Source organism: Orbicella franksi, chromosome 1, assembly GCF_964199315.1.
Source record: "Orbicella franksi chromosome 1, jaOrbFran1.1, whole genome shotgun sequence".
Lineage (NCBI taxonomy): Eukaryota > Metazoa > Cnidaria > Anthozoa > Scleractinia > Merulinidae > Orbicella > Orbicella franksi.
The window spans coordinates 30971689-30996238 of record NC_138145.1 but is presented as its reverse complement, the minus strand read 5'-3'; the positions used below and the strand labels follow the sequence as shown (position 1 = coordinate 30996238).

At 36.9% G+C, this 24550-nt stretch overlaps 2 protein-coding genes across 2 annotated transcripts; one reads left to right on the top strand and one right to left on the bottom strand.

Annotated features, from left to right (window-relative positions):
- Positions 1 to 102: 102 nt before the first annotated feature.
- LOC145502944 (protein FAM81A-like) lies at positions 103 to 2082 on the top strand. The gene has a single exon (XM_081482359.1). The coding sequence runs from the start codon at positions 197 to 199 to the stop codon at positions 1268 to 1270; it is 1074 nt and encodes a 357-aa protein (XP_081338485.1). The 5' UTR covers positions 103 to 196; the 3' UTR covers positions 1271 to 2082.
- Positions 1983 to 24522, bottom strand: LOC145502894 (AP-3 complex subunit beta-2-like). Its single transcript, XM_081482297.1, has 31 exons — positions 24432 to 24522; positions 24246 to 24321; positions 23027 to 23101; positions 22743 to 22838; positions 21177 to 21272; positions 20690 to 20754; positions 19813 to 19879; positions 19202 to 19384; positions 18924 to 19094; positions 18690 to 18787; positions 16789 to 16843; positions 15970 to 16041; positions 15485 to 15547; positions 14829 to 14961; positions 14595 to 14647; positions 13091 to 13147; positions 12878 to 12988; positions 12232 to 12297; positions 11462 to 11569; positions 10711 to 10789; positions 10235 to 10353; positions 9674 to 9767; positions 8708 to 8806; positions 7999 to 8111; positions 7409 to 7520; positions 6716 to 6834; positions 6134 to 6319; positions 5982 to 6024; positions 5359 to 5443; positions 4315 to 4412; positions 1983 to 3723 (listed from the first exon to the last, which is right to left on the bottom strand). The coding sequence occupies exons 1-31, from the start codon at positions 24515 to 24517 to the stop codon at positions 3422 to 3424; spliced, it is 3180 nt and encodes a 1059-aa protein (XP_081338423.1). The 5' UTR covers positions 24518 to 24522; the 3' UTR covers positions 1983 to 3421.
- Positions 24523 to 24550: the final 28 nt, after the last annotated feature.

Sequence of the window (24550 nt, the reverse complement as noted above, 5' to 3'; positions counted from 1 at the left end):
TTCGAAAAACAAGGCGAAATTATGGGATGAAATATGTTAGAACCCAAACCTCTTCCAAACTTGCCCGCACAGAGTTAATAAAATTTCCATAGCGATGAATAAATTGCGTGGCGGAATGTGGAATGATCATTTCTAACTTTGGCCCGTAACCAAAGTTTAATCCTTTCTCGAAAACAAGCGATTACTTCCAAAAGTCATGGAGAGACCTTACTCCAAAGATGAAACGACGCTTCCAGCTATCGTTAATAATAACTCAGATGAAAGATTGAGTCGTATGGAGAACTTGGAAGATCGCTTGGCGCACCAAGAGAAAACTACAAGATCCCTTGTTGACAGGGCGCTTATGGTAAAAGAAGATATTATTGAGAGTCTAAGCATCGCTCAGATAAGCTGGCAAGGAGAAAAGAAAGCGAGGAGCTTGTTGCAGGAACACATACGAACAATTACTACTGTTGTCAAAAGATTGAGTAGAGAAATTGAAGCGTTGGAGAGCGAGATCAGGTCAAGACAAAGTCAAGTGGAAGGACAAAGTACAGCTGTTAAAAATTTGGAACTCCACCATGTAGCTGGAGTCACGGATCTGAGAGGTCGTGTAGCAAGATGTGATGGAGCAATTCAGAGGCTTGTATCTGATATGAGAAGCAACAATGAAGTAATTAATGACTTCAAGCAAAAGCAAGAACTGGCAATTAAAGATTGTCGTGATCAGATAACCTCTCTCGAGAAGAGCATTTCTAACCTGACGCTGAAAATAGAAAAATATGTGATGGATCAGTCAAACAGCATCCAGAAATTAAAAGGTGATTCGGATCAACTCGTTGTGCAACTCGATTCTAAGACAAAAACTGTAGTTGAAGATATTCGAGGTTCAATTTCATCAAATCGTTTGTGGGCAGAATCTGAATATTTCAAACTTACCCAAGATTTTCAAACAAGGCTTGAACGGTTCGAGGGTCTTATGGTTGAACGACAGGAAAAATTAGAGAGAAGAGTTGACCATTACCTTGCAAAGGTGGATAGACTTTTGGAAGAGGAGAAGAGCAAGTATTATAATATATGGGAGGTTAGACTTAAGGAGGTCAGATCTGAACAGGAGAAGACTATGCAACAGTCCTTGGCACAGATGAGACATGAATACAGGCAAGGATTTAACAATGTGCATGAAAGTATTTCCAGTCTTCAAAAGGTGTTTCATGCAAAATTGAAGTTGTTGGAAGATGACTTACGCAAGGCCATCAACAATGTGTTAAGAATGGTAGTACTTGTTTGACAAGTGTCAAGAGTGAGGTGACTCACTACTGTGACACAGGAACCTGCAAGCCTTGGGGTTTGGGGTGCAGAAATTTTTTCACATTTCACAGGTCCTTGTATTTTCATGTTGGCCTCTTCTGAAAGACTAGTTCTTTTGCAGAACTAAGGGTGCCTTCCTTTGCGTGATCTGGATCCCAGACCAATCAAATCATGGTGTATCAAAAGAACCAAAGAATACACTCTGTACAAGGATTCATCAGTTATTTTAATATGCCATGATCCAAATGATGTTGGATTAGAAATACTGATCTGGATCATCCTAAAAGAATGCATCCTTAGGCACACTGTCTAGTAGTCTCAAAAGGACTATTCATCACATGTATTGATGGGTGATAAGTCTGTTGTTCTGAGACAACAGTAAATATTCCAGGAATCCACAACAAATCTGGAATAAAATATAGGGTAACGGGGAAAAAATTTGGGCACCAAACTCTGCACTAGGCAATGTTTTCTGCAATTTGTGCTACAATATTCTTTTGCCACTGTAAGTGTGACATCTCTAGGTAACCATGAAAAGTTTGATTTAGAATTGCTGCTTTCTACTTGGTAGAAAGTTATGCTTGCTGGAAAGAACAATGTTGTGAGATGTGCTGGCAACTGGCATAATTGCAATAAACTTGTGACATAAGATTTACTTTTTATGCATTATATGGCATTTTCCATGTATGTTAGGCTTTGTTTCCTCTTGCCATGAGTGTGAGTGCCAAAAGAAGAACAACAAAAATCTGTGTATTCACTATTTATTAAATTTCTTAATATTGTTTTTATTATAATTTTTTTTGTCTTCCTCTTGTCCTTGAACCATGCTTGCTTTTTCCCTATCCCCCCCAAAGAAATTGCCCTTAGTTATGGCCTAGTCCTATTTCAGCATGGTTAACTCTTTTGTACTTAACAGAGAGCAAGTTCCAATTTCTTTTAACCACACATGCAGGTTAAGAGAATGAAAGAATTTATCACTTCAGAAACAAAAAAAAATCGGCCCACCAAAATCAAACTGTTCACAATGTGAACAGACAATTAACAAGAATAAAGAGGTAGTCTCTATCTGAAGCAAAATATTCAAAAATACTAGTGAGAGCATGTACTATTGACACCTCTCTATTGTTTCATCTTACACTTAACACTTTTGAGCCAGTATTTTGTGAATAATTTACTTCAGATTGAGACTAACACTACATTTGGGTTCTCACTCTTTATGCAGCAGTCTTGGTTAGCTTGAAAGTGGACTATTTATCATGTGAAAATGAATAACGATACAGATTTTGGGAAACTCTAAATGTGAATGGTTACGCAAACTAACATAAACTGTTGGTAATGTAATAACATAAACATATACTAAATGTCTAGCTGTTTATTTTTAGCCCATTGAACGAACGAAAAAACAAAAAAATAAGCGAAAGTGAACCAAGGGAGAGAAGAGAAAAACTGTCCTTCCCCAGTTTCCCTTGGTTTGCTTCAACACATCCCAGTGATTTGTGTGCAGTTGGACTATACTCGCAGTTTAAACACCTAAAGGTCATGTCGCAAATTGTAAAACTCAGCTTAAAGTGTCTTACAGAGCATAACAGAACCAAACTTTTTCCTTTTCAGAAAACACACTGACTTACCAGCAATTGGCTATTTCACAGCCAGTCAGAAGAATTTTTCATTTCGTCAAAATATTGTTCATGTTTCTATTAGTTCTATATACACTGGTCACTTAAGAGATGAAAAGAGGGCTGGAAAAAAACACAAAATAAGGCTCAAAATCAATGGGCTACAAAAGCTGCCCTCATATAAAAGGGGCCCTACTGAACAAGTTAGACATGACTGAGTGTGTTTGGGTTATTGACTGCAAAACAAGCTGCATTGCACAACCATTTTTTTCTTTGTCTTATTTTGGAAAATCGTTTGTTAGAGAGTCTGACTCAATTTCATTTTATAGAGGCTAATGATAGAATTTCTTTAAGGACCTGTTATACTTGACCAGCTGTGCTAGGAAATGGATGAATACTGGTCATAAGAAACTGTTGGACATTGCACCCATGGAAAAATATGAATCTAGAAAATATAAACCAGAAAAAGAACATCCCTTTCATTGTCCACATTCATTGTAAAATTAACTCCAGCATTACTGCAAGGCTTGCTTGATTTCTTTAACAAGCATGTTGCTAATAGCCATCTTTTCACAGTTCACTGTAATTGAGCTGCCTTGTCCATTGGCAGGCACTTTAACTGTCACCAGAACATGCGTCCCTCCAGAAATTGTACGTGCTGCAAATCTGTATGTGGATGCCTCTTCAGCAAGGGCTGTGGCCCCAATGTAAGTAACAGCTGCTGCCTCCTTCACTTTGGAACAGACAACTTCTTCAGAAGTAAGGTTGCCAGGAATGTCTAATTTGCCAGAACTCTCATTTAAGCCTCGTAGTTTACCTGCAAGGGTATGTGTACAGACATAATCCTGTCATAAATATCATTATAAACAATGTGCAGTTCCAGAAATTATCCATACTCCCCCACCCCCAGCCCCACAGAAGGGATTGGAACTTCCTGGAGGGGTGGGCAGGGGGGGGGGGTCTGTAAAAACAAAACATTAAAGAAATGTATGAATGTGAAGTTACATGTATTTGGGGGAGGTATGGATAATTTCTGGAACTACACAATGTGAGTATTTATACATACACGACAACAATTAACATTCTAAATACAAGCCAAGACCCTGACCACAATTGAAAGTTATTTTTCATTTTAATGCATTAAATGTAGCCAACACACCTATTGTTTAGTGTACAATCATGTGAAAATGCAACACAACAGAGTCCATCTGGTGGAGGGTGGGTTCTTTACTATATAATTACTATACACAGAAGACGTCAAAACATGATGCAGTCAATGCATGGTCATGCCACTTGACTTCCTGTGACATGTCCTCGTTGGTTCTTATTAATGTGTTGAGATCATCTGTGAATTGTTACAGTATGTACAAAAGTATGGCTAACTGGAATCTATTTGTTAAATACAAACCCTGTTTGGCCAGAAAGTCAGCTTCTGTCATGGGACAGCCTTGTAATAATTCACCAACTGGAGCCTTGATACTAACAGGAAACTTGCTGGTCTGTGTGCTGTAAAATTAATGACAATTGGGTCAAAATTTGTTATCGTACCCTTGAAAAATAAATTATCCTCCAAGATTAATGAATGAATGAATGAAAGACTTTACTTTAGTGTCATAAGTAGTTAACTTAAAAAAAAAAAACTAATTGGGGACACTATTTACACTATAAAATTTAGCTCAAGTTAATGACTGCCTTAGCTAAACTTAATATCTGCATTAAGCGTGCAAGAGGCAGGCAGCCCAACAATCTTTGTCATAAAAGGACAATAACAATCATTGGACAGCAACTTACAAGACAGTTTGCTCAATACAATCGTAGAAAGAGATGGTATGCTATTACAGGACTTAATGTCAGGCATCAAAAAAGTGCTAACACAATAATTATTATTGATTTTCACCCAATATGCTAAAACATCAAAGCCATCACTTATGACATCAGGATTGGCCTTCAGTCTTGCCAAATGTTTGCGGAGTTCATGACAACAAGATTCTGTGCTATTCGTTGGAAACACAGTGGCCAAATGGTTAGCCCTCGGGACTCTGGATTGACAGTCAAGGATTGAACCCGGCCAGAGTAAGTATGCTGTGTTCTTAGGCAAGACACTTTACTCTCAGTGTGCCTCTCTCAAAACAGGTGTACCAAAGGGTACTGGTGAAATTTAATGCTGAGGGTAACCCCGCAGCTGACTGGTATCCCACCCCAGGGGGGTTAAAATACTTCTATTCCCTTTAATGCTACAGAAACTGGAATAAGTGTTGGTGGTATGGTTGTCATGGCTCAATGCAGACTTTACCGAGTACAAAAGTCAATACAATTTCACACACAAATGCCATCTGAAGTTAAACCTGTTTTAAAGTTTATCACCATTCGAGAGATCAACAGTGCATCAATTTAACTGAACATGAACGATGCTAAATGAAAGTTTTTTTAAACACAAATAAAATTTTCTTACCACAAGTTAAAGCTAGCTGGCTGGGTTGTGTCATTAAAATCAATTCCTACAGTTACTGCAATTGTTGCGCCAGGTGCCAGTGATGCTGCATGACAAACAGAAAATCACAGTGTCATTTTTATTTCACCCTTAAGAGTGTCTTTCTTTTCCCTAATCCCTAAAAAACAGCCTTTCATACCAAAACTCATGAGTTGTAAATAATTAATTTTATCCAAAAAGTCCAGAAATTTGAGAAGGGATGTTATTTTTTGCTTCTTACACCTGGTTTGACCACTGGTGCCTGTACCACTTGAGTTTTAAATTATTTGATTGGGGATGCAAGGGTGCACATTTGTTATATAAACAAAGTTAATTTGATTGTTTGGACTGTTTAACATAGCATTAGAAAATTGTTAATGCAGCAATGACCCTCGCAATCTGACTGTACAGTATTAGCAGGGTGGTCACTTACATGGCCTTAGGTGTCCTACAGGGCACAATAAGAGATGAGAGAGGTCACTTACAAACTGTATGAAACTAATAATATAATGGCAGACTGAGCTTTAATCCTTTTGGATGTAAGAGTTAGGGTTGCAAGGCACACTTCATAATGCAGAATACAAAACAGACATTCACCAACTTACCAACTGGTTGAAATTCATGCATAGTCATTCCTGTTGCTAATTTCTGTAAAACAATAATGACAGACAGAAATTCAGTAAAAGTTTCATAGAAACATACTTGATTTCCAATAACTTGAAAAATGGAATTTTGCACTATATTCTAACTAACTCACCTTCTCACCCACACAAATATTAGAAATAGGAGTTTCAGAGTAGTTGACCAACGTTACTTCTACAGCCACCATTGAGGTAGAATAAATACAAGGGCCTCTAGTAAACTTGTAACTGCCACTAAGCCCTTTGCCTTGCATTCGGTGGAGTAGTTCGTGTGATTTTGCTGTTGAAAAGCTTGGACTAAGCTGTTGAAGAAACAATAGTTGCTTTGTTAGCCAGAAACAGGTAATAATGACTGTTTCTAGAGCCTATTGTCCAAGTGAAATCTACTGCTTGTTACAATTAGTTCCACTTTATGATGTGCTTTGAAGACTGGTATAACACTGAATGTACAGTTAGATACTTATTACAACAAAATACTTGGTTCTATTAATTTCATTGACAAATACCTCACATTTTATCATCGATTTTTTTTAAGAAGATAGAATGTATGTAGTCATAATTTTAGCACATGCATATAAAGGAGTGAAGGGGTGTATGCGGTATAATGAAAATCTCACAAATTCATGCACAATGAAGCTTCATATCCCACAAGAATGTCTGTCTGAGTAATTATTGTCAAATGACGTGTGATAACTCACTGGAGCGATGACAGTAGGTACATCCTTTGCAAGTGATAATGATTCAATCTCAGAAGCCAGGCTAGGTGACAGAATTTTACTGGAACTTGAACTAATGCTAGGAGTGGCTGGTTCATTCACTACAACAAAAAACAGCATCACTTAATAAACTACTGTTAACAAACAAGAGCAATAAGTTGAGTTGACATGAAATGGGTGTGAACTACACACCACAGTACCAGGTGAAGGTGATAGCATGCCACCTGTATTTGAGTAGCTGAGTAAATGCAAACAACAATTATAACGATATAACTAATAAGACCTAACTAACAACTCACCAACACTTTGCAGACAGACAGCTATCCATCCGCCAACAATCAGTAAGTTAAAACATTTTTGCTAAGATTAAACAACTACATGGCAAACATAATTTAAATTTCTTTTGTTTCCCTTCACTGATTATTAATGAGTTCGATACACAATACCTCCTTACTAACTAATAGCCATGAGGTCAATATGGCATGGCCAAGACCAAACATACAAGGTAAATAAGTTGTTTACTACATGCTTTTTCCTTCGTTTTTGCAAGTCCATAGTCAGTCCATGGGTATTACAGGAGAATCTGGCCCTAGAATTAGCCAATCAGAGTGCTTGTTATATCGGCTATAAACACAAGCCATATAATAAGATAAAATAACAACTGACTAGACTTACAGTCATCCAGAATCAGAAGAGTATTTCCCTTGTCTGTCTCTGCTGTTTCAATGGATGGTTTTGCTGGCTTGGAAGCCTTTACTGATACCTTGACAGGCTTCTTAACTGGAGTCTGACAAAAAATTTAAAACTAAGCTATTATTAATAATACCTTTTTTGGGTCAAACTTGACTTTGCTCGAAAAAGTTTTTACTTTTTAGGTGCTTCAGCTTTTAATTCTTTACCTTTAAAAATCGAGTAAATTAGCAGTAGGGTACTATTCAGGGAGTCTTTAGATCAATTTTATGTATAGTGTAGTTAATAATTTACGAGGTTATTCTTAACTTATTTTAGTTTTTATCCTTATATTATGTTATTTAGACAGGAGCCCTTTGATAACAGTACTCTTGCACTGAAGGGCTATCCTGTATAAATATTTGTTATTATTATTATTATTATTATTATTATTATTATTATTATTATTCACAGACATTATATGAACCGTGTTCAGTCCAGCATATTGTGTTCAGTATGAAGTAAGTATGGAGTCAAGAGGTTTCTGATGAATAATTATCTGATGACAACAATGTGTAAAGATCATGGTACTAAACCTTTTCCTCTTCAGATGATATCCCTGAACTTTCCTCACTGCTTTTCTCTGTCTCTGACTCAGAGGATGATTTCTCTTCACTTTCACTTTCATCACTCTCATCACCACTATCACCTGTACAGAATCAAACAATTTAAACATTTCTTTGTCAGGAAGAATTCATTCAGTTCACTAGATAAGTATATATAACAATTCAGAGCATTCTGAAGTGCTGAAATATGTTTTTCTGGATTGACTGATATCCACTAACATTTGAAGACAGGCAAATGACATGTAACAACAAGTCAACATTTGATGCTTAGTCAAGCTATGAGTGACAAAATCATGTATCATCATCTACATGTAAGTTCTCCTTGAGCAAAGAAGTTTCAACATCAAACTAAGTCCATATGTTACAGGTATGTATGTTCACCAGGACATAGCATTTTCTCTTTCACTGAATCAAACATGAGGCACTAAACCTCAAACAAATAGTGAGGTTATCATATGTACTTTTACAGGTATCTTTCAAGAAATAATTATACTGAATGCATACACGACTCTTTCTACGATTTTTATTGAAACTTTAAGACAAAATAAATGTGACAATGTGAAACCTGCATCATGCATCTCTGCTGGGTGCTGTTTTACACAAACCACTGACAGTAAGTGTTCTACAAAGCTTTGGTATGCTTAAAAAAACAGCAGCCTTGGGAGAAAACAATAAGTACCTGTTTTAGTTGATGCCTCAGATTCACTTTTGCTTTCATCTTCATCCTCTTCAGATCCACTGCTACTTTCACTTCCTTCCTCACTATCACTTCCTGATCCTAAATATCCAAAGAAGTTGATGCAACACAATAAATGGGAAATACAAGTAAAGGCTGTGATGTCCATGTCTAGCATTGTAGCCCATCAGACAGCGATACTTCATTACATTACATGCTTTATCACAACTCTTCTGGTTCTTGTTTTTACTGCCAATTCACTGCTTAAGCTTACAACTTACACTAGATATGGCTCACATCTAAATAACATACCACAGAATTCCAGAGCCAGCACAATCTGTAAGTAGCAACTTAGTGCAGTTTTGGCACCATTATAATTCCTGAACATAACAATCCCTCAAAAGGAAAATGTGGCATCAAAGATGTTGATTTTGCTTAAAAAGCAAGGTACTGCACTTTAAAAATACACTTAAAGAATTAGTTGATAGAGCCAAGCATCATATCGCTTTCCTAGTTTGATGGTATTTCCTTTGAAGCTTGATAGATCTCACGTGTTGTGTTCCACATCACTATAGCTGATTTAAACAACCTGTTTCCCAAATTCCCGCTCTCTCTCTCCTACTTTCCCTTGACTTCTGAGGCAAACAGTCAAGATTCTGAGAGATTTGATTATTGACTTTGAATACTGACGGGAGCTACAGTTATTCAATACCACCATTGTTGCTTCAGAGGAAGCTATCTTAACAGGTAGATTTTCATCCAAGAATATGGAAACAAGTGAAAAAAATCCAGGTCAGCGTTTAAAATATAATTTGCAGTCAATTTCAAAGAAATGGAGCAAATGAGGGCCAAAAGAACCTAAAGTTTGAAAAAGGACAGTACAGCATTCAGCGCTTCAATTTTTTGGGAGACTTTTTTTGAACTTATTGTAATTCAGAGTAGTGCTCAAGGTCAAGGTTTCATCCTTACCTGATTCTGAGCCTGATTCTGACTCTGAGTAAAATGTAGATTTCTTTGACTTGACATTCTTCTTTGATGAGCTAGTTCCCCAAACTGGCTGAATCTTAAAATACAAATAAATTAATGTCCAATCAATCTGACAGGAACCATAGTGCTGTTTTCATATCACTCAACTGATGCATGATTCAAGGTATGTTAAGGAATTTCTGAAATTGTATAACCCAAATGACATCTTCTACAAAATTGATCAATGTGAATAGAGAAGAACAATTTTGTTAATAATCTACAACACATTTGGACATTAATTTTTGGAAGCCACATCAGCCTTCGCTGGTTTTCCTGCAGGTCCTCTTTCCTGGACAAATTGGAATTTAGAGATGTTGGTTTTTGCGGAGGGTGGAAAACCAGAGTACCCAGAGAAAACCCTTGGAGCAAGGCGAGAACCAACAACAAACTCAAACAACATATAGCACCAGACCAGAATCTGACATGCAGCACAGTCAAGTAACTCCATGAGCTAAATCTGCTTGATATTACAAAATTTTTAAAGGTCATTACAATCAAACTCACTTCTACATTTCTGACAGAAGGATCTGGGGCAACCTCTGGAAACTCTGGCAGTTCCTGATAACCACCAGCTTTGAGGTTAATCATATGGGACAAGGAACCAACTTGAAAACCTTGACGATCTGAAACATAAACAAGTATTGGAAACTGAACTTCCTTTAGTTTTAGGGTTAATGACATAACATACATGTCCTTTCTTAATTGCCTTCAGGAGCAAAATGTTTGATAAAAAGGTATGTATTTTTCCAGTCTCTCAATGACTCCAATATTGTTTGAACGAGGTTGAACATGGCTAGGATTCACTGAAAGAGTCTGGTCATTTGAAAGTCATGAAAAATGAGAAGACTAATGATGCAAAACTAAATAACTGTCAAAACTATTACCAAGGACAAGGTATGTTAGAACATAATAATTCATTTCTCACATCACAAATCTCACTGCTTCTACAAAGAAGCACAACTTACAGTAATACATCATACCTTTAAATACTGATTGTATAACTGGCGGGGGCTTTGATGCCAAAAAAATTTTCTTCACATGTTTACTCAGATGACCACCCTATCCAAATGGAACCATATTTAGTATTAAATTAATTAAAGTATGCTTCAAGGTGCACAAAAAAGAAAACATACCAAACCACCAAAAATTTAAATAAGTGTATAAACAGCAATTAGTAATACCTAGTATGAGCATTAATTTTGAGATAGGCCTGTATAAATATTTAATTGTGTTCTAAATGCAATCCAATCATAGCAGGGCTAAAAAAAGGTTGAACTCCAGCTTGCCCTTTGGACAGGTAGCTCTCAAATTTTGCTTGTCTTGGGCAAGTCTGAGTTTGCTATGCTTTAATTTAGTTGGCCGATGACTCGCCCGGGCCCTTGCCTATTGGGCAAGTGAGAATGAAAAGTTACTTGCCCGCCAGGAAAATCTACTTCTTCCAGACGGCCAGACGGCACTTTTTTTGAGCCCTGCATAGTTAACATTCCTGTTATAGATGGTACTGCATAATCGGCGAGACTAGCATAAGACAGTGCTCAGTAAGATTGAAGTCAAAATGTTGCAATCTACATCTCAATTGACTACATCATGAGACAAATACAATACTTTATTATTGTTGTATTCCACCACAATGAACAATATTTAAACCATTTTTCAACAAAACACAGAAGGTAGGTGAGGTGGTCACCAAATGAAACCTTTTATGTCTGAACACAAAAATCACAAGTCTACCGTGTCATTTGGAATGAGAAGTTGCCGTAGAAACCTTGCTCTGTCTCTGACATCATAACTCTGATCATACTTTGCAAGGTTCAAGACATACTGGCACAAAAGTTTCGTCTACAAATAAACAGAAAGAAAAGGTCATCAGAGGATCAAAATGTAACTAAGAGTATTAACTTGTGTGGGATGTCAATCAATATATATACTAACTTTTTTCCTGTACAAATGTATGTGGGGCAACACTGTGAGAGTTAAGTGTCTTTCCAAGGACCACACTACAAGGGCCTTAGTCTTATGTGATCCAGAGTTTGACACACTAACCAGCAGGCTACTAGGCCATTATGCACCCCCCCGCCCCCCCTGGATTAAGCAGTTCGGGCTTTAAGCCCTGGACGGTGATATTGCGCTGTGTTCTTGGGCAAGACACTCTAACAGTGCTTTCCACCCAGGAGTATAATGGGTACTGGCAGATTTCATGCTGGGGAAAACCCTGGGATGGACTAGCATCCCATCCAGGGAGGACTAGAAATACATGTACTCCTAGTTGTTCATGCTACAGAAACTGGAGGTAAGCGCTGGCCTGATGGGCCAATATACCACCACAAATCAATAAGGGTGAGATGGGGGCGGGGGGAGTGCAAGAATAATATAATTATGTATCTTTAATGTATATTCGATGCTAGCCTAATGTGAAGTTCAGATCCCAGACTAAAATGGAGGTCATGTAAGTTCTGAACTTAGTGAACATCATGTATACTGACTGGAAATTAGCCATCCACCTGTTTTGGGTTTGTGATGAATAACTTTGAGCCTAAATTAAGAATCTGCAACTTGACAATATCCTCCTACAGAAACAGAATGAAATTCAGGACATTAATTTCATCTGTACCAGTTCAATTTCCAAACATTTCATCTGACAGGTATATACACACTGGAGTAATAATTATACAGCTTTAGATCCAATCCAAAATTGGTACCTAAGTTACCTGAGCCAAACAAGTACTTCTTAAACTATTGTATAGGGTCTCTTAATAACTTCACCTTTTTCTTGTGGGTAGCACATAAACATGAGCATGTCTTACAAGTAAATAGATTCTGAAGTATAATTGGTACTGCTGAGGGTCTGAAATCGTTACTCTGTTGAGGATGTCACATGTTGTATTTTAGAACTGGTAGTAAAACTGTCTTTCAGTTGACTTCTTCATGGATACATGTAGTTCCGTAATTTTGAATCGATTTACTCCTGTTTACAGGGTAACTTAGCAAACAAAATGCTACCACAAGAATGCATCCTTATCTGATATTCTGCATATATTATAAATGTGTTTACAATGATCTCTGGGGTAGGGAAGACCTGTTCAGTAATTGAAAACCTCATGCGTGCATGCTCTGAGCTATGCTTACCAAGTGCATCATAAATCTCACCTCAGATCCAAAAGATTTTGCCATTTTCCTCAGGACATCTGGTGCGACCTTGGGGACTCTCTCAGAATATTCTCCTAATAACCAAAGAATGCTTGCTCTGGCCATCGGAACCTGACAGAAAACCCCAATACGAGTGTTAAATACTAAGATCAAGTGGCACAAAACACCTATCCAGACATAGTTACTGGTTTCACTGAGTGTTATGACACTTACTGTGATAGAATCCACTAATTTTGCCATATGCGTAATGATCTCCGAATTCCCTTTTGGCTGCAAAAGAGCAGTGGACAAAAAATAAATTGAAAACAAACATTCTTTCAGTTCCAGATATACAAATAAAGATAGAAGAGTTCTGACAACTTTTTCAGCTATCAAAATAAACAAAACTAACAAATATTTCTGTTATCCTTTCAGAAAAGCATGAACAACCAAGCTGTAGGTTAGCAGGGCAATCCTGATGAGTCTTGTTAGCAAACAAAAATGTCACACACAAAAAATAACTAGTAGTAATCAGAGATTATGACAGCGCGTTCGACACTCTCACTTTAATATATAATTATATATTGTAAATAAATGATTTCACTAGCTGACTTTCAACCTTTGTCTATTGCTAAAATCAACATTTTTCAGCAGCAACCGAGGTTTTACAGTCAGATATGCATAGTGTCAAAGTCCATGCTTGTGAAGAGGTCACGATTTGTTGATACATTGTGTGACACTGTCAGTTTCTGTAGTCTCTCAAGTTTCATAGAATATTTAAATTACGTACATTATTCTAAGCTAGCATTTGCAGTCGCGTGCTCGTTTCGCAACTAATTCGAGCATTTCCCCTGATGAATAAAGTAGTCTTATGTATCTTGCCTTCAGAGTACTTTTCCACCGATTCCAAACAAAATTTCAACCGGATAAAAACTGAGCTATCTGTCGCGACTGGAACTAATCAACAAATGCAATCAAAATGTAGCTGTTCCCACGGTTATCATCCCAAAGCCAAGTCGTGTTAATAAACAAGGACAATTCCCTCAGATTGCGATAAATGCTGCTGTCGAAGCATTTAAATTCGCCAAAATCTAACGCTGAGAGCACATAATAGCGAGGCGTACAGCAACTGAACGGAAAGAAGTCAAAAAAAGATCCATCGGAAAGACGAGTTCACATGGCCTGCTCACATACTCACATGTTCAGCACATGTCTTATCACATGTCTTAGCATTAAACGGTACCAGTTTACTGGCCGTGACATGCCCCTGCAAAAATCAAGCGGGGTGGCCATTTTGGTGTCCTTACAGGAATGTGGTTTTTTTCGGCCTAGAACTGTGCACAGGGTTGCCAACTCTGAAAAGCCACAGGTCAAAATTAGGTTTGCGTTCCACTTCGTCGAACACAACAAGTTAGTAAGGGTTTTTACCATGTGATTACTGTTTCGGTAACAATACCACTTGAAAAATAAGTGTAAAAACAAAACGTAATGTTTCAAGAAAGTTTAGATGCTTTTGCAGACTAATGAATTCAAGTATCCTACATCATAAAGTTGTGTTTTCTATGAAACAATAGAAATTAAGGTTCCAAAATGGATTACAAAATTATGATGCCCAGACAAGTCAAGTAACTTACAGATAGGTTAAAATAGTAATTTTAAATTAGACATTATAATAGAAGTTGATTGTCTTTAAATTTGAATGTTGTTTGATAGAAAACTAAACGGATTCCACTCTCACCTTGAGCTGAAGAAGTTTCTTGATGACCACCACACTTTCTGCCACCACAACCTCTGTTGACAGACAAGTTATACACTACTAAATTGACAATCTTTTTTTCCACTGATCATGGTTTAACAATTAAAACAGTGTTCTGTCCGTGTTGATATTTTAAAACTGTATTTTTTGCTCTACTCACAGTGGCATCATAGACTTGGTTGCACAAGCATGCAAATTGATGTAGAAAGTGCTTACCATCTCTGTTGGAAAGAAGTCGCACAAGGCCAGCTAAACAGGTATCTGTAACCTCAGAAATATTTGATGCACATCTTCCAATAGCTTGAATTGTTGATGCCACAAATTGTTTATCTGGACTGGAAATGTAGCTCTAAACAAAAAGATCAGTTTATAAAGCACACATTTGTTGTCAGATATTTTCTCCTTAAACCGCAACAGAAAATTGACCCTGTTTCCCTTTTGACATGTGTATGTTTGTAACAGATCAAATGGATATATATATGTAATCTTGAGTTTTCAAACTGAAGTCAGTCTTCAATCTTTAATATATTCTTTACTGTGCCTTTCAATAACAAACAAACTCTGAAGTTCAAAACCTCACTAATGATTGCATTCTTGGCTGTCATCAATCATAACTATTACGACAACAACCAGTGAACCTTGAAAAAAAAAACAAACAAACAAACAAACAAAGTGGATCAACATCTACCAATCCTAACCCCCAGACATGACTTTCTTCTGTTCTCTGTGAGGTCCGCCAAAATGATTGATGGCAGTGAAACACGAAATTGTTGAGCAGGGTTCACATGTTATTGAAAGGAGCAGTAAGGCTAAGGATTATTGTGCTTGCAGGAATGAATAACTTGCATTCATATGATTGTCAATCTAGATACCTGAAATTCTCTAAGTATTGTCCCAATACTAGTTTCACCTGCAATATTTGTCATAATTTCAAGCTGAAAAGGAAACAAAACAAGAAAAGAGGATGTGAGTACAAGGGTCAGTCCTGGAAGGTGTGTCCACAGCAGATGAAACTGGTAACAAACCTAGACAGCATAATTATCACTACTACTGCTATTCCTATCCCTGCTACCAACAATAATATTACATCAGACAATAATTTTTGAAATTTGCTGTTAGGAATGGTGATCATACACATACAGTAGACAGAAACCTAAGTCACAACTACAACATTTTAAATACATACTTCAAACTTACTATTAAACATTTTTCTACTTTAGGGAAAAGAGTAATGAAGCAACGATTTACAAAACATAATGTAACAGTCAAAATAGTCATAAAAATGTCATCTGTATCCAAATATTACAATTACAATAACTTGCACTTACAAGTGGTGAACAGAATGTTTACATTATACCTTCAACAGCCGAATATGAGTTGGATCACTAGAGTGAACAAAGAAGCCCTTAAGGTATGGTTCAAACATTCCCTGTAAAACAAACACAAACATGAAGAACAAAAGCACTGTTAGGTCATGGCCCACACAAACAAAGAACAAAAATAGGCAATCAAAATTACAAATCATGGAACTAACTGAAATTGGCTCTGATTTAACATTCATGCAAAGTAAAATAAAAACCTGTAAGACAGATTTTGAGCTATCTTTGATTTCCCATTTTCTTAGTTTACGAAAAATCTGTCTTACAGATTTTTATTTTACTTTGCATGAATGTTAAATCAGAGCCAATTTCTTATTCCTGAAATTTCGAGGTGGGGTCATACAAGTAGATTTTGAGAAAAATGTGATTTAACCTACTAGTGCCCAGTCTCTCCTTAGGTACACGGTCATTCATTTTGGTTATTTGTTGACGTTTAATTGTTCAGATTTCACATAGAATGGTAAAAGACTTAATTAAACAGTAAATAGAGAAAGGAAAAACATCTTGGAACATTTTTCAAAAGAGTTAGAAGTTGGGCTGTTATAATCCATCAAAACTGTGGTAAGCCACCTTAACTGGAATTTCCAGAGGGGTGCCGGGGTGTTAGAAAAACTCCCTTCCGCGGAGGAGGTATGGATATTTTCTGGAACTACACATTAGCTCTTGACAGACATTACTTTGCTTTGCCAGTACATCATAACTTTAGTGAAATATTAACCCTGCCCAGCTATCTCGTAAGTCAGTAAGCACTAATAAAAGAGATGAGATCTTTCTTACTGAGAAAGAGACACACTTACGTTTCTTGAAGAAGACATTGTTGCAATGTTACTGAGGACAACGGTTTGTACCTCTCTGTGATGGAAAGCAGAATTTATCAAGTCAACTATTGCAATCAATCAATCAATCAATCAACATTTTTTATTTCTTAATGTACACTTTACAGTTGGACTGGCCCGCATTAAAGAATTGCACCCATTGAAAAGCGTCGCCTGGGAAAAGTGGGATACCCATGACGCTTTGCGGGTGCAATGACCTGGGAATGAGGTTGCAAAAGTTCACCACCAGCTTCGGTCTCTTAAGATCTGAATTGCCACATTCCTAAACGGGAGTTGTAAAATTTCGCTTTGTGTCTGTTTACAGACAATGGAGATACAATTGGAGCAATTAGTATTGTTTGAAAGTGGTGAAATGCTCTTTTTCTCAGTAAAGAGCAAAGGCTGCGTTTGCATATCAACAGAGCGTGAAGTCTTTATCCGTATACTAACCACGTGATCGCGAGCAACCCTTTACGATAAAAAAAATAATAAAATCGACGTCCGCCCCGTGGAATTCTCTAATCTATCCGTATTTGTGAACGGAAATTCTCATGTAGTCCTTGTTTTTAATGTTTTAAGTAGCCACTTATTCGCGTGGAGAGTTGGTTTTGTTTTGGAAGCATTTTTTAACGCTTTGCGATCACCCGACACGCTCAGTGACTTCGAAATCTGTCCACGTTGGAACTCTATTTTCAAGGTGAGTGCTTGTTTTTGATTTTAGTTTTTTCTACCATAAATGTATTACTACAAACATAAACGAAATTGCTTTCCTCGAAGAGAGATCGCTAAATTTGATCGCACCATCGGATTGTGTCATAGATTTTTAAACCAGCTGTGTGAACCAAATGTAAATAAACATTTGGACTGCCGATTGTTTGTATTTTTGCTTTTGGCTTTCCATACATTATTCTGTTAGTTTAGTTCTGATAAAAACCCGACATTTAAAAGGTAATTTAATTTTACATCTGACCGATTTTTAAACAATATAGCCTAATCAAGATAACCCGACTAATATTATTATGGCTATTCTTCTTCGATGAATAGCGCTACATTTCGGTTGTCTGAGTAAAAAACAATCCTTGTGAACACGGCGTACACGGGGAATTACATGATTAGCAGTCGAGTTGACAGACATGTGTGAAGTTACGCATGCTCTCTTTCTCTTTTCTAGCGTATTTGCATTTTCCCGTGCGACGTTTTTCAATGGGCACGATTCTGTAATGGCAAATAGCTAGTGCTAGTCTAGGCAGTTCAGTCTATCAATAGTTACAAATGACTTTTCACATTTGAACTTTAACAATCTTATGGTGAATAAAGTAATGCTATCTACAATAATAAACTTAAAGGAGAAGTTCTCTTTCGCTACAATAGAGTATTTTTGCATGACATCACCAAAGCGATATTGGCGACCCAAAACAATGAAATGGCAGCCATCTTGGTGTACCAAACCAATCTTGTGGGAGTTCAACTCTTTTCTTATGTAAACACTTCCTTTTGTTCCAATAAATTTGCATTGCTGCTGGACACCTGAGTTAAAACGATCTATATTGTGAACATTATGTAACACTATTCTATACTATTTTTTTATGATTTCATTGTTTCAGTCTGTATATAAAATCTGTATAGTCTGTACAGTTACTAAGTTAGAGCAATTCAAAAGGATGCTTGGGAAAGTGAAAATTGTAGGACAACTGTGTTTCTACAGATATTTCAGGTGCTCTCAATTTCATAGTTATGGAAACAATGAAAGAATACTCTACCAAGGTTTCCCACATAATGAATAAATTAACTTTATTGTTTCCATCGTTCTTGTGGCAAACAATTTACACTATACAATTTAGAATGCATAACATATAATATTTAACATCAGCATATAATCCAACCTGTGGCTTCTGAGAAGTCTAACCAAGGACCGTGCTACAATGCTCACTTCATCTGTGGGTGCCAAGTGATGATAAACTCTTGCCACGGCCATCACAACCTGCAAATTGAGGATTGTAAATGATCTGGCAAATTTTATATCAAACACAATGGTAATGAACTGAACATTACATTCCACTCAGTAATTTGCAGCTACAAATTGAGATTAACACACTGTAAATCAAATCACAACTCACTGCAGCATTCCTGCTTTGAAGGAGTGGTTTGCATGTCCGCAAAAGTAGCCGATGATCAGGATCCATAATGTAAGACTGCTTCTTTGGTTTCTTTTCAGTTGTCTCATCGTCACTGTCATCGTCATCATCATCAGATTCAGATTTTGGATAAAAATCACCCTCTGATAAAGGCTAATGAAAAAAATTGCAATCAAGTTAATACTGGAGTACTTTCAATCAACCAAGATCTACTGTATACAGTAGTCTAAAAGTTGTGTAATGCATCTAGATATTCTCACCTCTTTGTTTGGATCAATAAACTGTGTTCGTGAATATCTTGTTAACATATGAATAACTGCTACTTGGCCCCACTCATCAATGTCTACCAACAGGTTACACAATTTGCGGTAGTTTTTGTGAATCAAGTCAATTCTATCTGGGCACACATCCTCAAAAGCCATCACAGCACTACCTGCAACAAGCTAATTCAAATATAATAAAACAAGATTACATGGCTGTCATGTATTAAGTTAGACAATGAAAAATAGGCCAACAAAATGAGGATAAAATACATGTAGTGCAGTGGCTGTACTTGAGGAGTTCTTAGGAGTAAACGAGAAAATGACTGACAGGTTATGTTAGGGCCATAATAATATTATTGCAGTCATGTACTGTAGGGAAACATACACTGTATTCAAGAGTTAGCTGTAAGGTATGATTCCACTGAAAATAACATACATGTACATGGCATTCTAGCCATGCTTGTAAAGTACACGGTTTCTTGTTCTTGCTCTTTTGTCCTCTTGATCGAGAGCCATAAAAGCAGAGAGGGGATTAAATAATGCAAATAAACGAGCACACAACTAGCTACATGTAACCATTCCATTTCTGGTTTGAAATAATTTCTTACTGTTGTTTTGTCTTTCAGGAGTTTCTCTATAACTTCAATCAGGCAATCTTTCTGCTCGGGATCTAAACTATAAATCAAAACATAATTATAATATTCAAACACTGCAGTTGTAGAGTAGCATACAGTTAATATCCACACTTTCGACAAAGAAACCTGTACTGCTGTACAAGTAGCTTATCATGGTTTCCACTGGATGGGATCTTACATAGTCCACTGTATCACTATATACGTATTTGGTTGCCTCACATGTTTGCTGGTACCAATTTACAGGGCTGAAAAAAACTTGAATTCCAGCTTGCCCTTCAGACAAGCAGCTACACTGTATCAGATTTTGCTTGCCCTGGGCAAGTCTTAGTTTACTTTTAGTTTTGAGGTAGTTGGCAGACGACTTTACCTGGACCCTTGCCCATTGGGCAAGAGAAAATGAAAAGTCACTTGCCCAGCAAGAAAATATACTTTTCTAGTCAGCAATTTTTTCAAGCCCTGATTTTATACTCCTGGGTAGACGGGGGCACTGCAAGGGTAGGTATCTTGCCCAAGACATACATTTATGGTAGCCTAATGGTTAGTTTGCTGAACTCTGGATCAAATAGTCCAGGTTTGAGTCCTAGGCAAGGTCACTGTGCTGTGATCTTCAAGGGAGGGGAGAGGGGTAACACCGTAATGGACTAGCATCCAATCCAGGGGAAGAATGAAATACTCATGATCACCTAATTCTACAGAAAGTGGGATAAACACTTTGGTGTGACCCAGAATCTTTGGTTCTTTCTTTATACAAGGACACAACACCATAATCTTAGTCAGTATTTAACCCAGTATTGATAAAATTTACTACTTTTCACTTGACAACCTCCAAGTGTTACTAAGAGTGAGATACCTGTATAGCTTAGGGATGGCATGAGCAGCAGTTTTACGTACATAAGGTGACATGTCATTTACACCCTAGAAATAAAACATAACCAGCTCATTAGCTTACCCAGTCCAAATAATCCAAAGGTGACAGACTGTTTGGACTGGGACAGGATTGTTTGTATTAAGAAGGACATTAAAGCACCCGTAATTGACATGCGAATGGTGTAGGTATCCAATTACAAAAAAGTTCAAATTAGATCCCTGTTATTGGACACCCCAAGTGATCACGTACCAATTACAAATAGGTGCGCAGTGAACCAATCACAATCAAGAATATTGTTGTAGATAAGATTGACACTATATGGTAATAGAGTCACACCAAGAAATGGAAGGTTTTACTAGATAGCTCAGACAGTTTATTTTCTTTCAACCAAGTAATCACGTGGAATCCAGAAGTTTCCTTAATTTAATACCTAAAGCAGCAAACGTAAATCACTATTAACAGCACTTACCTCTTTTATTGCTAACATCATGATTGGTGCAATGACAGGAACTCTAATACTTGACAAGACCCGTAAGGCACTTCCACGAATAAGCTGATTTGGATCCTGTTCAGTGAGGAAACAATTGTAAAATTAAATGTAATATATGTTGCAGTTAAAAATATTCAGTAGGTAATTTTTTTTTAACTAGGTAAATTTATTATTTAACTAGGTATTTTTTTTTTAACCAGGTAATTTTTCTCTAAAAAGAAAAGAAAAATAAAAAAAGGAGGAGAAAAATCTCATTTCCTACTCTTCTCTTCATCTCTCCCTGCTCCCACCTACTTCTTCTTCTCTTTCACTATCTCCCTATTCTACGCCTACCTCTTCTTATTTTCCTATCTAATTATTAATTTCAAAGGAAGAAGGAAATTACAAGTACCTACCGTGTGTTGAACCCAAGACCTTCAGATTACATGTCCATCTCGATCTCTAGACTACACAGCTCAAGTTGAAAAAATTTCTTTTTTTTCTCCTAATTATTGCTTTTTTGGGTCCCAGACTCACCTCGGTCCAAACTTAATTTATGCAAAACGTGCACATGCGCACTTGGATGAAAACGGGACTTCGTTCGTGAAAGCAATGGAAACTGCCACGTTTTGTGTCAGCAAAGACACGTTTTATGAGAAGTTAGATGCGCAAAAAAGCTCTAAAAAGAAGGAAAGCAAATTAACTGTGTTTATCGACGATCAATTTTACGACAAGGCAAAAAACTGGCTAAAGAATGACAGCAAAAATGAAGCAGAATTTGGACTAACCAAGACCGATGCAGCGGCCATTAAACAAAAGCAGTGGACGATTCAAGGTGGAATGACGGAACAACAATAATATTAAATATTGCCTAAACTACCTAAAAAAAGCTAACCGCAAGTAAACTGAAGTGAAAGCAAACCGCAAGCAAACTAGTGATATTCTGTCTTTGCACCAAATAGTATCACCCCTAACCGACACGGGCTAACGGGTAAAATCTGGCTAACTGGCACTCCAGCTTTGTCAATATCCGTTGCTCTACTATGTGAAAATGAAGAACATCATAACAGATTAAAAATATCCAGGTAAAAAAGTTTGTTTTAAAATTACCTAGTTAAAAAAATATTACCTACGTAAAAATCAAATTTACCTGAAGAAAAAAATTACCTACAACATATACACTTGCTTTCAATTTATAGTGCAAAAAATTTTCTTAACCTTTGAAAAATTGATACAAGTGAAAAGACAGAAGAATGACAATATACACACACACCACCCTACTAAGGAACAGTTTGCATCTTGTAAAGATCTAGCCCAAAAACAAAACAAAATGAACCCAAGCCAGTGCTTGATGCTGGACCATTGATCAGCAGTCCAAAGCGTTAATCATTTCCAATCATAGACTTTCACATGCCACACCTATTCTCAGCAGCAACAAAGTAGTGTTTGGCGGGGTATTGTCAATAAGATGCATTGACCAATAACAACATGCACAATATCTTCACGTAATACACACAAATTATTGTCCCTACTCCATAAGACTTAAAGCTACATTGTGTAACTAACCTTCAATCCCTTCTGAAATGTGCTTATAGAAAGGAGGGCTAAATCTTGTTGCTCCTCAGCATATCTAACAAGGTACAAGTAGACAAGCTTCTTGACCTGATGAAATCAAACATAGTTTATTAGAATAGAAAACAAGCAAATGATTTGTGTACATCTGTCACACTCACTGGCGAAATTTAATCTAAGACGGCATTTTAACATCAGATTCTTATTTGCAAGAGTGAACATGTTTACAGTGGTCCCTTGAATTATTAAGCTATCATACATTTACAGAAATTACTTGCCTCAACATTTTTGGAAACAACATTTTTTACAACTGCCGCAAAAAGGCCTGACATGTCTCGACCATCAGCCATCATCTATAATCAGAAAAGAAAACACCACATTAACCAATGCCTGCATCTACAATTCTCATTCACAATATTGAAGATCAATGTGACGACCTGTCTTATTGCTCAGATCTACTTTCATACAAATATACAACCATTCATCATTGTTCAATTCAACCAGTGGAAATGGGTAACATTTTTCTCAGAAAAAGCTTCATGTACAAGAAGTCCAGTAATGGCAAATTATTGTCTTTTATTGATAAAACATTATTCTAACCATAACTCTATGTTGCTACCAAATGCATATTCAAATACCAGACATATGTATACAAAACGTTCTGAATATTTTTTAATAAAACAGAAATATCACCAGCAGTGCTCACTGCCGCCATCAAGGTTTGAGTCAGCTGTTGCCTTGCCTTATAGGTGTTACAGGTTATGGACCTTGATGACAGCTCTGTCAAGAGGCACATCTGGACATAGAGAATTCTTAATGATGACCATGCTATTACAATGAATAGTTCGACTTAAGAAATGACTGAAAAACCAAACATAAGATTCGTCTGTCATGGTAACAAAGTCAGAAGAGAAGCTTCTTCAACCATGCATACATGTAATATTCATACTTGTATATTGATTCTTGGTCAACAATGACATCTCCAAGTTATTAGTATCTAATGAAACTGCTGCATCCGTGGGCAAGTAAAGTAATGAATTACTAGTGATAATCAATTTAAAGTGGATAGCATTTAAATTTTCTGCTGGAGTGAGTTTAAAAATTGACTCTGACATTTTAGGATTAGCCTTTTATCAGAGCAGAGTCAGGCTCACTCTTTTCAAGTAAGACTGGCAGCTTGTGTATAAGCCACTCATTAAATTGTCCCATTAACTCAAGTTATTTACAGGATATACATAAGAAATACATTCACTGTGACAATGGGAAGGTCAGTGAGGAGGGCAGGGGGTGTTCTGGTTATAGACTGATTTGGACTAGTTATGATGATATCACAACATTCTATGCGATCTTTTTTACATCAAGTGACAAAGCGTACTTGAGTACACAAAGCATCATAATCAAATAATTAAAGCTTATTATCTGTGGTGTCCTTCATGTTCACTTATGTCTCGTGAAGATCTAGAACTGTTGACGCCTAGCTAACACATCAAAACATACCCCTATTATCCTCTTCATAGCGTCAAGTTTAAGATTGTCTTTTGAGCTATCCAACATACTCTTCAAATCATCGTGCCTAAAACACAAATTGAGATCTTAATTAACTTAAGAAATCGAAACCTCGTGACAATAATAAAAGGTCATAAGCAAGTTCTGCGGAAATCATACAGAAAGGATGGAAGTTACCTTTGAAAATCACTAGAGAAAAATCCACCAGCTGTTGTATCAGGAACATCAGGGTCTCCTGACGGTTTCTCAGCGTTATAAGACATATTTAAAGTGTTAGAAACAGAAGGATTAAATCT

Excerpts from the sequence above, each read along its gene's own strand:
- LOC145502944 (XM_081482359.1), top strand. The coding sequence starts at position 197 with ATGGAGAGACCTTACTCCAAAGATGAAACGACGCTTCCAGCTATCGTT.
- LOC145502894 (XM_081482297.1), bottom strand. The coding sequence starts at position 24,517 with ATGTCTTATAACGCTGAGAAACCGTCAGGAGACCCTGATGTTCCTGAT. Across the intron at positions 20,755-21,176 it reads TGATGTTAGCAATAAAAGAG|GGTGTAAATGACATGTCACC; the intron begins GTAAGTGCTGTT and ends TTTTATTTCTAG. Across the intron at positions 7,521-7,998 it reads TATCATCTGAAGAGGAAAAG|ACTCCAGTTAAGAAGCCTGT; the intron begins GTTTAGTACCAT and ends ATTTTTTGTCAG.